The sequence below is a fragment of the Eretmochelys imbricata genome, chromosome 3 (genome assembly GCF_965152235.1).
Source record: "Eretmochelys imbricata isolate rEreImb1 chromosome 3, rEreImb1.hap1, whole genome shotgun sequence".
In the NCBI taxonomy this organism is placed as follows: domain Eukaryota; kingdom Metazoa; phylum Chordata; order Testudines; family Cheloniidae; genus Eretmochelys; species Eretmochelys imbricata.
The window spans coordinates 196,793,638-196,808,551 of NC_135574.1; the positions used below are offsets into that span (position 1 = coordinate 196,793,638).

The window sequence follows — 14,914 nt, forward strand, 5'->3', positions numbered from 1 at the left end:
AGTAACTTTACACATCTGCATAGTCTCAATGAGTTCAGTACTAAATAAATTGTGAGCTCTTTGGGGCAGGGATAGTCTCTTCCTATATATCTGAAAAGCACATAGCACAATGGGACCCTGATCTTAGTTGATGCCTCCAAGTGTCACTGTAAGATAAATAATAATTATTAATACTAATAAATATCCAAGAAATCACAAAGGTCCCTCTCTTACTGGTTTCAAATAGTCTTCACAGTAAATTCCGTACATTGGCAACTGATAACTAGAGAATATTCTAGTAGCTGTGAGGGGGAAAGTTCCAAGATAAGAACCTATCAACTAACCATACTGAGAAGGACAATCCTCAAATGTTACTCTCCCTGTCTGGATAACTAATAAGTTCAATTCTAGTCTTTAACCAAACAAATTAAATGAAATGTAGCATCAGCACAGCCAGAATACCACATTTTACAACTGGATATAAATTACAGGTTCACTATTCCTCTGGAGACAACGAAGACCGGGCGCAAAGAAAACTATAAAGCTCATTAAGGACCTTGGTGTCAGGGTGTAGCAGGTTATATTATTTTCCCTAGAAAAGCATAAAACCCAGTCTAGAACAGATATGGGGATTCTGAACCTCACTTTACAAAGTTACAATGGCTAGGAGGAGATAAAAGCTAATCCTGCAACTTTCTCTTCATCCTTGTTCCATCCCACCTGTTTTTCCCTGAGCCCCGCTGCCTCCCTGTCCGCCTCCCCATTCAGGGCTTAATTTGTCCCAGGGCTTGCCGTAGCTGAGTAAGTCTGCTGTGAAAAGTGATATTAACAAACATACAAATATTACTTTTCACAGCAGAAGACTTACCAGCTAGCAAGTCTTAGAAAAAGAAAAAAAAGCACAACCAAAAAAGCAAAACAAACAACAACAACAAAAAGACTAGAACATGCAAAGTGCCTTATTTGTGTTTCTATTCTGTTTAGGTCCAGTAAAGAATAGAAACTGTAAATTATTTTTATTACTGAGTGTGAAAAAACCCCTACATAAATAAATTACAATGATTTGGACATGTATATGTGCATATTTATTTGTTTTTCCTAAAGTTAATTAAGTATTTTAGGAAAAATTGTCAGCATGACCACCAGCAAGAGTTGGTGGCCGCACTCTGAGGCCACCAAAAAATTTGTAATGAGAACCCCTTACTTAAGCTCACCCCATGCTTAACTTTAAGTATATTCTTGAGTCCCATCAATTTCAATACAATTTAAGCACATGCTTAAGTGCTGTCCTGAAGAGATTTGTTTTCATGAATCAGTCTAACACCATTGTCGAGCAGTCTAAGACAGAGGTTCCCTGTTGATAGTGCAAGAGGAGGCTGGTAACCAGCTGATGGCTTCTTTCCCTCATTTCCAGCTGCTAAATTGTATTAAACAACAGCTATAAATACAATACTTCTCTAGTATTTTTACATGTCAGTACAGTCAGTAGTTTCCACAGGGATGTTATGAGATGGCAAATGGGAGAGAAAGTTGTCTGTGTAATTGTGAGTGGCAGGATAGGTGGTCTGTGAAAATCTCTGTGCCAAAATCTGGCCCACATGAAGAAACAGTTTGGAAATCCCTGTACCAAAAACAGTTCTGGGGTAGAAAAGTGTGATATATAAGGCTGGGAAGGATCCACAGATACCATCAAGACAGCCAAAGCTGCCCACAGGCTGTTAACATTCCTGAAAAAAATTAGCATGTGAAATAGACCACCTTAGCAATAGTCTCCCTGTCCTATTGCCTCTCTATCCTGCCAGCCCTATATTCTGCCATGAGGAAGAAAGAGAGAAAAAAGGGGCTAGTTTGCTGGGATGATTTGGGGAATTTGTACAATTCTGTGTGAGATTATGAACTCTCTATATGTATTTTTACCAAGGTGCAAATGCCATTTTGCATTTCTCTGTTGTCCTTTTACCTCCATGTTGGACTGAAATTCCAAAGGGTACTGATATAAGGCGGACAACAGAGGGTCATTAATCTGGTTGGTCCTCGATTCAAAGACAAACATCCTAAACAACAGGTGGCCTCCCATCCAGAAGAATTGGTTTGTGTGGGGAGAGGCTGCCTGGCAACAAAGTAGGGGGTCTGAGCACCTGAGCACCTGATCCAGGCATCAAATGACAGAGGGACTAGAAAGTTATAAAAGGCCAGGAGCTTGTCTATTTGGGGTCTTCAGCCATTTTCACCAGCTCAAGCAGAGAGAAGCTGCTGCAGAATCCTGATGAGGCATGGGGGAACCCTGCCTCCCTGAACTATAGACAGTCCCCCAAGGACTCCAACTGAAGGGAGAACTAGAGTGAGGGGCACTATGTTGAGGATGTTTGTTGTTTTCTAAATGAGCTGTGCCCTCTGGTGCTTTCTCTCTGTTAAGTAATGAAAAATGGTATTTTAGAATCCTCTGCGAAGTGTGTCTGCATGTGTGAGGTGCTACACTTATCACATGTCCCAGAACGGAAACTGTAAGCCAGACAGCTCACACCTTCCGTAGGATTCTGGGCAATGTGCAAGGGCTGCAGGGGAAGTTTGGAGGAGCCAGCACTAGTTTCAGGGTCTAGATCAAGGATGGTCAAACTTACTGACCCTCCGAGCTGCATACGATAATCTTCACAAGTTCACGAGCCATGCCCCAGCAGGCGTGCCCCACGGGCTGAAGTCCCGAGCTCCCCTCCAGTCTGGTAGGTGGAGAATGGGAGAGCACTGGCAGCTCCGCTAGCCGCACTTTAACTGTAAGAGCTGCATGCAGCTCATGAGCCACGGTTTGGCCACCTGTGGTCTAGATAGTTGGATAAGGAGGGGTCCCCACTGCCAAGAGGGGTATCAGATAAGAAGTCTGCTCCAGGAGTGAATGCTGAAGATGCAAAGCCAAGGACAGTGCTAAGACTCTGCCCAAGCAAGCTAAGAACACCTATAATTCCATGGCTTGATCCCTCACAGCAGTCTGGTGAATGCCCAAGTACGGGCATTTGACTCAATTTGTAACACTTGCCAGCCACTCTACCCAAGCCCATCTGAAAGCAAGGGATGCAGTGCCTGGAACCCTACAAATAAAATGAGGAGGGAAAGATGATCTGGAAAGATCATTAATTTCTTCCTCTTCTCTGAAAGCTGCTGAGGTAAGCAAGGTGTGTGTGTGTACGTGCGTGCGTGTACGTGCGTGTGTACACGTGCGTGTGTGTGTGTACGTGCGCAAAGCAACAGCTCTGCAGGGAGAATGGGAAGATCAATGCTCAAGTGAGCTGGCTTCACTGGACGTTCTCCTGATCAACCCAAGAATGCTCCCTCTGTCTACGTCTTATACTCTATCCTCACCCATCAACAAGTTTTGGTTCTCTGTGTGGGTGGATGCTAGGGATGTCTCTAGCTGAGCACTGATGTTGCACTCTATATCCTCCTCCCCCACCTGCTCCCTTTCAAAGCTGAGAATATTTTTAGGCAGCTGCTTTTTAACGTATTAATACGGTAGAAGAAAATGTCTTGATCTGAAGAACAGTAAACTATAGTCAGAGTAAGAAATTACGTTTACTCAGCCTCAGAAACAAAGTATGACAGGAATGATTGGTATGCTGAAGGATACTCTCAACTCCTGCCACTCTATACAGCTAGAGTGCTCGCTACCCAAAGAGGTCTTTGAAAGGCAACACAAAGCAGCCTATCTGGTGACAAACTTACGTAGCTTTTCCTTCCCTCAGGAAAATACATGATAATGAGAACTGAAGGGTGGCAGATACAACTTTCTTAGATAAAGGCTTGAATTTTAACTTGACATCTGTCTGTGTAGGCATGGGGCTTGCATATTGCTTCATGTTGATGCTGCTGGTGGCAAGTGCTTTTCTGCGTCCAGAAGGTGATTCCTGAAAGTAAACATAAACCAACATGAAATAACTTTAAAACATAAAATAAAGAGGTGAAGAGTTGTAACGCAGAAACCAGCAGTTTCATAAAGAAGAAGAAAAAAACTACCAAACAGATCGACCTCATTCTTTTCTCCAGTGGAGAGGCAGAGTGGTCCAGTGGATTGAGTAGTACCTGGGAGACAGAAACTCCTCAGTTCTAAACCTGGCTCAGTCACAAAGGGCCTGATCCAAAGACAATGGGAATCTTTTAATTGTGTTCAGTGGGCCTTATCATCAGCCCTTAAATCACTAAGGTTTAGATCCTGCACTACGATTCACATGGTGGACTCTTACGCTCCCTGAGGTCAATGGGACTCTGCGTGGGCATAAGACTCTACCCATGCAACTCCATGTGCAGGTTCATACTCCAATTTCCACTCTGGAAAACAGGGCTGATGGTACTTACTCACCACACAGAAGAACAGTGAAAATTAATATTGAAAATTAATATTTCTATGTTGCTTTGAAAAACACAAAGTACTATGCAATATTAAGTAGATAAGTACTATTTTGGGCTGCTACTAGGAGTTTAAGCATTGAGTTTAATGTTGAAATATTTTTCAAAGCTATTTTCTTTCTAACAAGCATAGTACATGTACAACCTGAGTTGCAGATTTCTGACGTTAAGATTGACAGTATTTCTAGAATGTCTATAAAATCTTTGGGAGAGAAAAAATTAGAGTAAGATCAAAGCCTGATTCACATATGAAGATAGAGGTGTTCTAAAGAATTCAGATATAAATTAATCTAAACTACCTCTAAGAATCTACTACACAGTTTTGTCTCTAACCCTCAGCATAACAGAAAAGAAATGATATGTAATCAAGTTCTAATGGGGGCGGGGGGGAAGAAACTGCTGTTAACTTTTGAAAAAATGTTCTCACAATAAAACTACATTTTACTGCGGTCGGCAATTTGTCCTGAATAAAGACTACTAATTCAATCAAAACATTCAAGCATCCCTTTTTCGAAGTACTTGACATTTCTGCCCAGTAGAATAAGTCAGAATGTAATATGTCATCGCCAAAGAATACCTTGTTTAAAAAACTAGCCTTATCGGTCAGATTATGCACAGGAATATTATACAGAACTATTAGTGCATGTAGATACCTTATGAATGAATTTCAAAAATGCATCAAACACTTGAGAAGGATTTAGGCCCTCTCAGAAGAAATACTTAAGAATATGCAAATACTCTCAACTGAATCAAGTTGAACAGATGCGACTATCGCAAACAATACAAGTGCTCTTTCCCTGGCCACGACTGTCAATCAAAGAAAGAGATTAAGGTCCAAGGTTCTGACAATGTGTAAAATGAAGAGTATGATGAGGGAGTTTCAATCTATTACTGATATGAACAACAATAAACTGTTATTGTACTGTACCTTTACAATAGCTAAATACTACAACTAATTTGGGATTCAAGATTTACTGCAGCATCTGTTCTGAAAGTAATGCGTGAGAACTGGCACAATATTTTTTTGTTTGTTCTCTACACAAATCCGAATAAGCAGTTTGCTTCTGAACAAGAACATGTACCTTGCATAATAATTCTTTGCCTTTATTACAACACTGCAGTCTAACAGTATCACTGAAGATCAGTTGTTTTCATTCAAAACCTTGAAAGAGGGCTGTTTTATATTTCTATATTTGCAAGTTTCAGATTTTTCTGTTTATGGTCTGGATGCAATTTTTAATTTTAAACAATTGGCTAAACCTTTACTTAGCTAATAGCTTAAAGTATTTTTAATAGTTGTAGAGAAAAATAATGTTTTGTAGCTTCTATTTTTGTCCTGCAGAATGCCTAAAAATGTTGTAGAAGATAGCACATGGATAATTACAAAAGTATAACTGATATGGCAAAAACGATAGTCTTATACTGGCACATGTACTTTTTTTGTCAACCAGAAAGGAAGAAAATAAAAATTACACAACAGTCAGAATTATGCTTCCATTTACAGTGAGACCAAAAATATACTATTCCATTGTGTGGGCTATAATGATCAGGAAATATTTGTCATATTTGTATTCAGTTCCCTTTTTGAGTCAATTTGGATGGGTTCACGCTTGCAACCATCACAAAAAATCCCACCTTAGTCTGTCTAAAATTTTATAATTATGGTAACTGTTATTCTTATCTAGAGGGTTGCTATTCAATGTATGTCTGGGGTTGCTTTTCATTATTTCAATGCACTCAGAACCAGGGAATCTGGTTTCGCTTAAACCCATTTACAATAAAATGACAGTTTGATGAGACACAACTACAAATAATGCAACAGAATACATATCTTGTTAGGTACCCACTCCTTTCCCCTTATTAACACACAAAAGGAACAGGCTAGGAAAAATCCTCTTGACTGAGGGACAATGACAATCCCAAATGGAACAAATTAAATTTGCTTACCTACTCACAGCCCTCTGGATAAGTTGCTGATCGGCAACAAAATACATGAGCGTACTGATCAGCTGGTGTGTCTATTCTGATGCTGACAATGAAAACCAGTCTCCCACCTCAGTATCCTTGAAATCACGAACAAATGGAAAAAGAAATGGATGCTCACCCAGCCTGTTACTTGGCTGAATTCCTCCTCTCTCTGCTAGTTGCACTCTATAATGCACTTTGTGAAGAGTGCATGTGACTGATGCAATATGAGTTCTGCTTGCACTGAAGTATGGGGTACAACTGTAGTTCATTGACATTTACAGTGAAACAGAGGGGGAAGACCAGCTTCCATTTGTGACAACAGTTTGAGGTTTCATGTTCTCTGTGTATATAAAATCTCCCCACTGTATTTTCCACTGAATGCATCCGATGAAGTGAGCTGTAGCTCACGAAAGCTCATGCTCAAATAAATGTGTTAGTCTCTAAGGTGCCACAAGTCCTCCTTTTCTTTTTGCGGATACAGACTAACACGGCAGCTACTCTGAAACCTGTCTTTGGCCAAGTTAACCTTTAAAAGGTTTTTACCAGACCAGTTTCTAGCCCTGCACTGCAGCTGTTTTTGTGCCAGTGTAATGGTGCAAATCAGCATCAAAGCCAGCTACCAGAGATTCCCCACAGTCATCCCCAGTGCCGAGAAGGAGAAGGTACATTTGCCATCCACTTTTACTTACAATTTTCTTGACCATTTAATTGAGGGAAGTCCTAAAACAAATATCACATTCACCTAAATTCCAACTTACTTATTTTGTAATTAAAGGCATGCTATGGCTAGGAAGACATGTATGTAGGTTTGTTTGGGACCTGCTTTCAGGTAAGTGCACTTTGGGGGAGGAAGAATGTGCTGTGTGTCTGTTTTTTGCCCTGAGGCCAACTGAGAATAGTGGAGGGCGGGAGGTTCCCCTAGCCTATCTTCCCCTTTAAAAAGGACACTGTCAAGATGTTTAGAACCTAGACTGATTTTGCCATAAAACTTCTGGAATATAATTCCATGGAATATGCTTTCAGCTATGACATACCCTACTTTTCTTATATTGTCTTTGTTAAATTTATTAATAGCCATCTTCTATAGCATTCAAATGCACTAAACAAACAGACATTTTCTCAAAATTCAGCATGCTCTGAAAAGTAAAATAGTCCACATTACAGTGGCTGTCACTCTAGAATTGGAATGGAACATCTTAAATCAGTAGAGAAAAGCAATAAAACAGGACAAAAAGCATACAGATAAGATGTAAATGGGCAACTCCATCAGCATGCCAGGATGAATGGTTTTAAATCAAAAGCACAATTTATAAAGCTACTACATCCAATATAAATATGGGCAAAATTGTTAAAATACAGATTAGTATTACACCTGGTCTCATACGAGAACATGACATACTTTACAGAAGAGAAACCAAGAAAGCTCATCGTATTTGTTTTTTCTTTTGCTCAGCGTTTTTCAAAACATATTCTGTGATGCATTTTTATATATAAAATGGCAACCATATCTTAAAACATGTAAGGTTCAATTATCCCTCCAGATATCACATTACACATGCATAAAAATTCAGTTTACAAGGTACTTGACAATACACACCCAAATATTTGTAGGCAGGATTTAGCTCTTGGTACAAAACTTGCTCAACCACTGAAATGATACAGAATTAGTGAAGCAGCATCTTTCTTTACAAATAACGATGCGGACATCCTAAATTACTAACTGAAAAATAATGATAAACATAAGGTACACAGCACAGTTAGGTTTCAGAGTAGCAGCCGTGTTAGTCTGTATTCGCAAAAAAATGCATCTGATGAAGTGAGCTGTAGCTCACGAAAGCTTATGCTCAAATAAATTGGTTAGTCTCTAAGGTGCCACAAGCACAGTTAGAGGAAACTAAGCCATACTTGGGTATTAGTAAGCAGTTTTAGACTGCTATAAAAGAGTGATAGAGTTATCTAATGTATATAGTCATTTACTTTTTCTCATACTATATGAGAGGGTGTTGGATCAGACAGTAATTCTTGTATTGGGGTACATGGACCACTGGTAGTCTGCAGAGAGCTGGTAATATTGGCTCCATCTCATTCTACAAATTTCAAGGCTCTTTACTATAGAAAAAAAATGAGAGCGTGAGCATCTAGAAAAACAGGCTGAATCCCCTCCTTTCCAGCTATCTCCATATAGAGGGGAAAGAAATAGGAGTAAAGGCAACAGATACAAATACATAAATATTTTCCTAATATTACTTTATCATGTAAGCAATTGTTATAGTTGCCATAGGACATTGCGTGAATTGTAATCACAATGGGAATTGATCCATGTAATCACAAATGGGACAGGATACAGTTCATAAGACCCCTCTGCTATCAAAATGAGTGTTACACTATAAAAAGAGTTTGAGATCCCCTCTGTTAGAAAAGGCCACACACAGAGATCAGTTGTGAGACTTATGGGTAATCTGACAACGAATAACTGGAACTGTAGACTTATCTTGAGTTATTTGCAAACACTCAAATATTGATATGCATTCAGATATTTGCAATATTTTTTAAATAAAGTGGTACGTCAGAAGCCTGCTGAAATTCCTTTGAGCTATGGTAATTATTGTACAGCTCTGCTGACATCAGAAAAAATACAGAAAATAAGGAATGCTCTTAGAAAGCACCTTAAAAATTATTATAGAAAGAAGTTTACCTGAAAGGAAAAAGAGCTCAAGTCTTGTTAAAACAAAAACCAAACAAATATAAGCAGATAAAATAAGATTCCCTTGATAGTGCCATCTGCTTGGGAAAACTTAAGTTTCTTCAGAGTACTGAGTAAGAACTGGCAATATACGTTACCCTTTAGTTTTTCTGAAAAATGAAAATGATCAAGAAGCACCTTTACACATACACAGAAACTCCGAGTTAAATGTATGCTTTTATACTCCCACACTACTTCAAGGAGAAAGCCTTCCCTGCTGGAAGATTCAAATTATACCAAATTTGTGAAAACATTTAATCATATCCTCCTCACTACCCCCAGGATGTCTGCTAACTATGAGTAATAAAAAGCAAAGCCTATTGTGTTACTAGGTCACTAGTGCAAAACCAAACTCAAGTCAATAGTTGATTACTAGCAAGCTGATAACCTCTGACTATTCCGTGGCTCAAATGAAATGAGTTTCATGGTCTCTCTCCAGTCCTCCGTGCATAAGCAAGGACATCAAAATACCTTCACAAAATAACCTCACAATTGGGACTGTTGGTCTCACTGGCAATTTCAGGAGACAGACAAATCTTTGAATGAGGATACAGACTCAATTATATGTTCACCTCTAGAGGTGGTCCCTTCATGTCAGGATGAATTTTCATGGGAACAGCACTCAGAGAAATTTATAAACATTGACAAAATCATGATTACTGAAGTCACTGAAGGTGCACCCATTTTCACTGCCAAACATCTGACCTATTGATCACAGATGTTTCAGGGTCCCTTGATACAGGAAGCACATTTCACTCTTTCTTTCACTGCATAAAAGATTGCAACAAGTATCAGACATCACAAAAGTTACCAAATCATAAGCTCCAATTCTGCAAAGTGATCTACATGTTAAGTATCCATATGGTCAGATCTCTTGCATGATCAGGCTAATGTGAGTAAATCCAATAAAATACCAATGTATTCTCTCAGACGCTATGAAGAGACTTGCGTGTTAGGTAGCACCTTTTATTTGCCCACCACAGTGGACATTTCTCAAACAAAACTTAAAAAAACCCAAAACAAAAAAACCCACTTACAAGGCAACTAACCACAGCTCATTTGTAAAAAGCAGTGAGTATCACATCCCAGGACAGAGCAGAACCAACTCTTCTCCAAGGCAATTTAGTACAACTCCACTGAAGTCAACAGAGTTGAAAGAGCTGTATTACAAAACATTTGAATTTGGCCCCCTAGTTTAGAGGAACCCAGATAACTTGGAACTATACATATCTAATGCAGCCTTCTTTTAAAGACAGAGCTTGTCAGTCCTTTGTTAGGGGAGGAACAGATAATTAAACAGACCGTGTCCTCTTCGGACATAAAAAGCTTGCTTGTGGATGTTGTTTACCTAAGAAACTGCTTACCTCAAAACAAATCTGAATCAAAAGCAAATGAACTGCACATTTTTCCCATCTGAGGGGAAGTTTTCTAGGTGTAGCTATGAAATATTTATACCCTGCATAAGAGCCAATGAATCAAACACCATGTAACAATTTTTTTTTTAATTTAACAGCTCTAATACCTTTGTAATCAAAGTTCAGTCTTATCATGGCTCTAGTCCTTTAATTAGATTGTATATACACAACTGACAATTGAGTGTATTCTGGCTGTTTAGCGTTCACGTTTCTGATGGGTCAGAGTATATTCCAGAGTCTGTAGTGTCACAGTCCATTGTATTTCTATCATCCAGTTGAATGGCAGAATCTCTGTCCCAGTAAAGACACTCCTGATGCTACAGCACAATTAAAGCATAGCAGGAAAAGAAATTGCAGCATCATTAAGGGTTTTTTTAAATTGCAAGTTGTGATGCTCAACTTGGATACTGTCAGAAACTGAGGAGATGGTCAGGCCTAGTTTTCAGAGCTGGAGCAGTCATGCCTAATGGTCAGAGCTGGAATCAGGAGTCCAGGGCAGGGTTGGAGTGCGACTAGAGCACGACTAGCCGCAGGGTAGCGGCAAGAGCTGGGCTGGAGCCAGAGCAAGGCTGGAACTGGCTACGGGTTGGGGATTCTGTTGCCACTGTCAGGCAGGAGTGAGTTCCAAGCCCTGGAGTGACACTGAGTGGACTGAGCTGCTGTTCCTCCCGTGAGGCTTATACACCTGCTCTGGGAGTCAACAGCCCAGTTCCTGGCTTGTGGATTGGCTGGAGCTTAAAACAGGAGTGACTCATCACCAGACTCAGGAAGAGAGGGGAAACATTTTATGAGTCATCTTAAAGAAAATACCTTTCAATTTTCAAGCATTGAACTGTACGGCCATTTCCATGAACAAAACACTTCTATCAGACTTGTCATTATGGGAAAAATGTTTATACTTGTGTGTCTACGGACAGGCACCTGCAGTGATACAAGGCACCTATATAAGTAACCTGATTTCTCTTGAGGCCAATAGGAGTTGAGGGCTCTCAGCATTTTGAAAGTTAGCTCATGATTCTAGTTTGGTCTACTGAGTAACACATGACCCATAAGAAAATATCAAACACTACTCCTGAGCGAAATCTGCCCTGCTGCGCACATGCAGACGTCATGTCCCGTACAGAATTCTTTTTCTTTGAAGAAAATACATGCTGCTGGAGAGGTGCTGCAGTTACACCTTTCACCCACCAGGGATTGCTGTGGCACCAGAACAGAGGGCAGTCACTCCTGGTGGGGAGAGAGAGGAGAAGCTGCGTTCCTCACAGCACTCTGTCCGTGGGGCCAGGTGAGGAGGCACAGGAAACTGGGGGGGACAGACAATATGGGGTTGCTGGGGGTCATAGACTGGGGTTCAGACTGGGGTGGGCACTAAATGTGAGTGGGGGTGCAGGGCCACATGGGCATAGGAGGGAGGGGGTGGCTGAGTGGGGGTTAGGGTTACCACCTGGCCGGTATTTGACTAGCCTGGCCAGGTTTTTTTATGGATTTGCAGTTGCCGCAAAAATAATTTAATCTGCCTGGGGAAGGGGGAGGGAGGGGTTTATGTAGGTCTAAAGATTTGCATTATCATCGCAATACACTGGGATACCTAATGTTAAAAGTTTCTGTGTCCAGCCAAAGATGCTGCAGTGTTCCCACTTCCACAGTTTAAGTGATAACAGATCAAAATTATTCAAAATACAGCAGCGGTGTGTCCACCAACACATGCATGTGTGAAAGTGAGTTTGAGTCATGCGAGACTGAGGAAAAGTAGAAGATATCTTATGGAGGATACGGGCAATGGTGCAAGTGATCTACTACACCCCCACCCAAAAGCATGCACAAGAAACTTCACATTCAGTGACAACTGGCTAAATGAAACAGACTATAAAGACTGGCTGGTAATATGTGCTGATAAAACGAATTGTGTTATCAATGATGTTGTCAATCTTATCTGTATGCGCTCTCTCTCTCTAGATACTATAAGTGGCTGTTGAAGGGAGGACTGGGTTGTGGAGTTGCCTTGTGGTTGGGGCTGTGGCAGGCTTATGGGGGCAGCAGGTGCTGGGTTTTTTACGTTTCAAAGGCGGTAACCCTACTGGGGGTGCAGAGATACAAGGGACAGCGTGGGAGGGGGTGGCTGAGTAGAGGTGCAGAGACACATGGCGACGGAGGGTGACTGAGTGAGGGAGCAGGGCCCTATGGGGATGGGATCAGAGGATGGCAGCTAAGTCAGGGTGCAAGAATATATGGGGATGGGGAGTGCAGAGATATAGGGGCAGATATGCCTGACTGAATGAGAGACTAGGATCAGACAGAGTCTGCATGGGAGAAGCTCCTCAAATCCCTAACAATCCCGTCCCCAGAAAAAAACCTGTTCCATACTTCTCCCACCTACACCCAACAACCCTACAGTTTCACTCCCAGGCTTCTTCCCAGCAATTACTTTCCTCTCACTCAGATTCTCTGTTATCTCTGACTCCCCCAAGCCTTTGCTCTGCTTCTGAGGTGTGAAGGAAATACATTTCTGGATTTTAGTTTAAATGAATTATTACTCCAAGTTCTGTATTAATATGCCTAATAAAGAATCTATTTGTCAAAAACATTTCCTGAATCTTTTATGTTGACTGTATTGTTACAAAAAGAAAAGGAGTCCTTGTGGCACCTTAGAGACTAACCAATTTATTTGAGCATGAGCTTTCGTGAGCTACAGCTCACTTCATCAGATGCATACCGTGGAAACTGCAGCAGACTTTATATATACACAGAGAATATGAAACAATACCTCCTCCCACCCCACTGTCCTGCTGGTAATAGCTTATCTAAAGTGAGCAACAGGTTAGGCCATTTCCAGCACAAATCCAGGTTTTCTCACCCTCCACCCCCCCACACAAATTCTGTGTCTGTGTGTGTATGGGGGTGGGTTTTTGGAGGGGGGTGAGGGAGTGAGAGAACCTGGATTTGTGCAGGAAATGGCCTAACTTGATTATCATGCACATTGTGTAAAGAGTTGTCACTTTGGATGGGCTATCACCAGCAGGAGAATGAATTTGTGTGGGGGGGTGGAGGGTGAGAAAACCTGGATTTGTGCTGGAAATGGCCTAACCTGTTGCTCACTTTAGATAAGCTATTACCAGCAGGACAGTGGGGTGGGAGGAGGTATTGTTTCATATTCTCTGTGTATATATAAAGTCTGCTGCAGTTTCCACGGTATGCATCTGATGAAGTGAGCTGTAGCTCACGAAAGCTCATGCTCAAATAAATTGGTTAGTCTCTAAGGTGCCACAAGGACTCCTTTTCTTTTTGCGAATACAGACTAACACGGCTGTTACTCTGAAACCTGTATTGTTACAGACATACTTGCTGATAGGTATTCTGAAATAAATTACCAAAATAGTTGAAACTGGCGTGATTATATTGTATTATTTTGACAAATAAAATATTGTGAGCAGAAATTTTAGCCCAGAATTCCCCCAGGAGTAAAACACTTTGTCCAGTGCTGCCAAATTATTGATCTCTTTTATAATTCCAGAAAAAGCTCCAGTTGGTCTCTAAGAGCATTTCTGCCCATTTTTGCTGCTCCTCAGGAATGGCCTGAATGAAATGGTGATTCAGCAACCTTTAATGGAGTTTTGGCTTAAGCAGACCTTGCTATTTATAACAACAATTATAAAAAACCTTTCTAGTTAGCTTATTTTCTGTAACTACCCCACTTCTTGATATCAAGTCTTTGTCAAGGTTAATGCAAAAAGAATATACAACTAAGAGTTAACTCCATATAATTTACCACCTCGCAACGTCTACTAAGTTAGAGAGTCAAACAATTTGAAAATTTTTGTTCTGAAAAGACACTCACTATGTACCTACGATGGGAAAGAGGGAATGCTACAGAAGCCGCTACAATACAACTTTAGCTCCTAAAACCTGAGCTCAACTTGCCTACGTTTGTTTCCATTGCTTGTTGCTTCTATCAACCTGCACCTCAGAAAATGAAGAATACAATAGCCCTCCTTCCTATAAACACAGAAAATTTTGTGAAAACACAAAAGAGCATGTTTTCTTTCAATAAAAACTGAACTTGTGGCTGAAAAATCTTATTATGCTTTATAATTATTTAAGTATTTAAATATCAAAGAAAATGTCCTACTGATTTCTTTCGGGAAGGGATTTCTTTTCTAAAGGGAAAGTATTGTAGTAATCATTATCCAAGGAAGATTAAATCTAAATGGGGAATATAACAAGTTTCCTAATTTGAAATATTTTGTCAAAAGGAAACAAAAGAGCTTTGTCTGCCCTTACCCTGTGCTTGAATATGAACAGAGCACAGAGAGTGATCTTCTCAGAAGTTGGCTTTTCACACAATCTTTAGCAGAGCTGCTGAAAGATAACTAGAACTTAAATGGAAGCATTCTGTTCTTTACACCTACTCAGAAGA

At 40.4% G+C, this 14,914-nt stretch overlaps 1 protein-coding gene across 4 annotated transcripts in view; it reads right to left on the reverse strand.

Annotated features, from left to right (window-relative positions):
* The window catches only part of EHBP1 (EH domain binding protein 1), a 320,086-nt gene that overhangs the window by 182,773 nt on the left and 122,399 nt on the right, over nucleotides 1-14,914 (reverse strand). For all 4 annotated transcript variants that reach the window (XM_077814056.1, XM_077814055.1, XM_077814053.1 and 1 more), the window contains one exon: nucleotides 3,694-3,875. In XM_077814056.1, coding sequence (XP_077670182.1) covers nucleotides 3,694-3,875 — 182 coding nt within the window. The remainder of the gene's footprint in view (nucleotides 1-3,693; nucleotides 3,876-14,914) is intronic.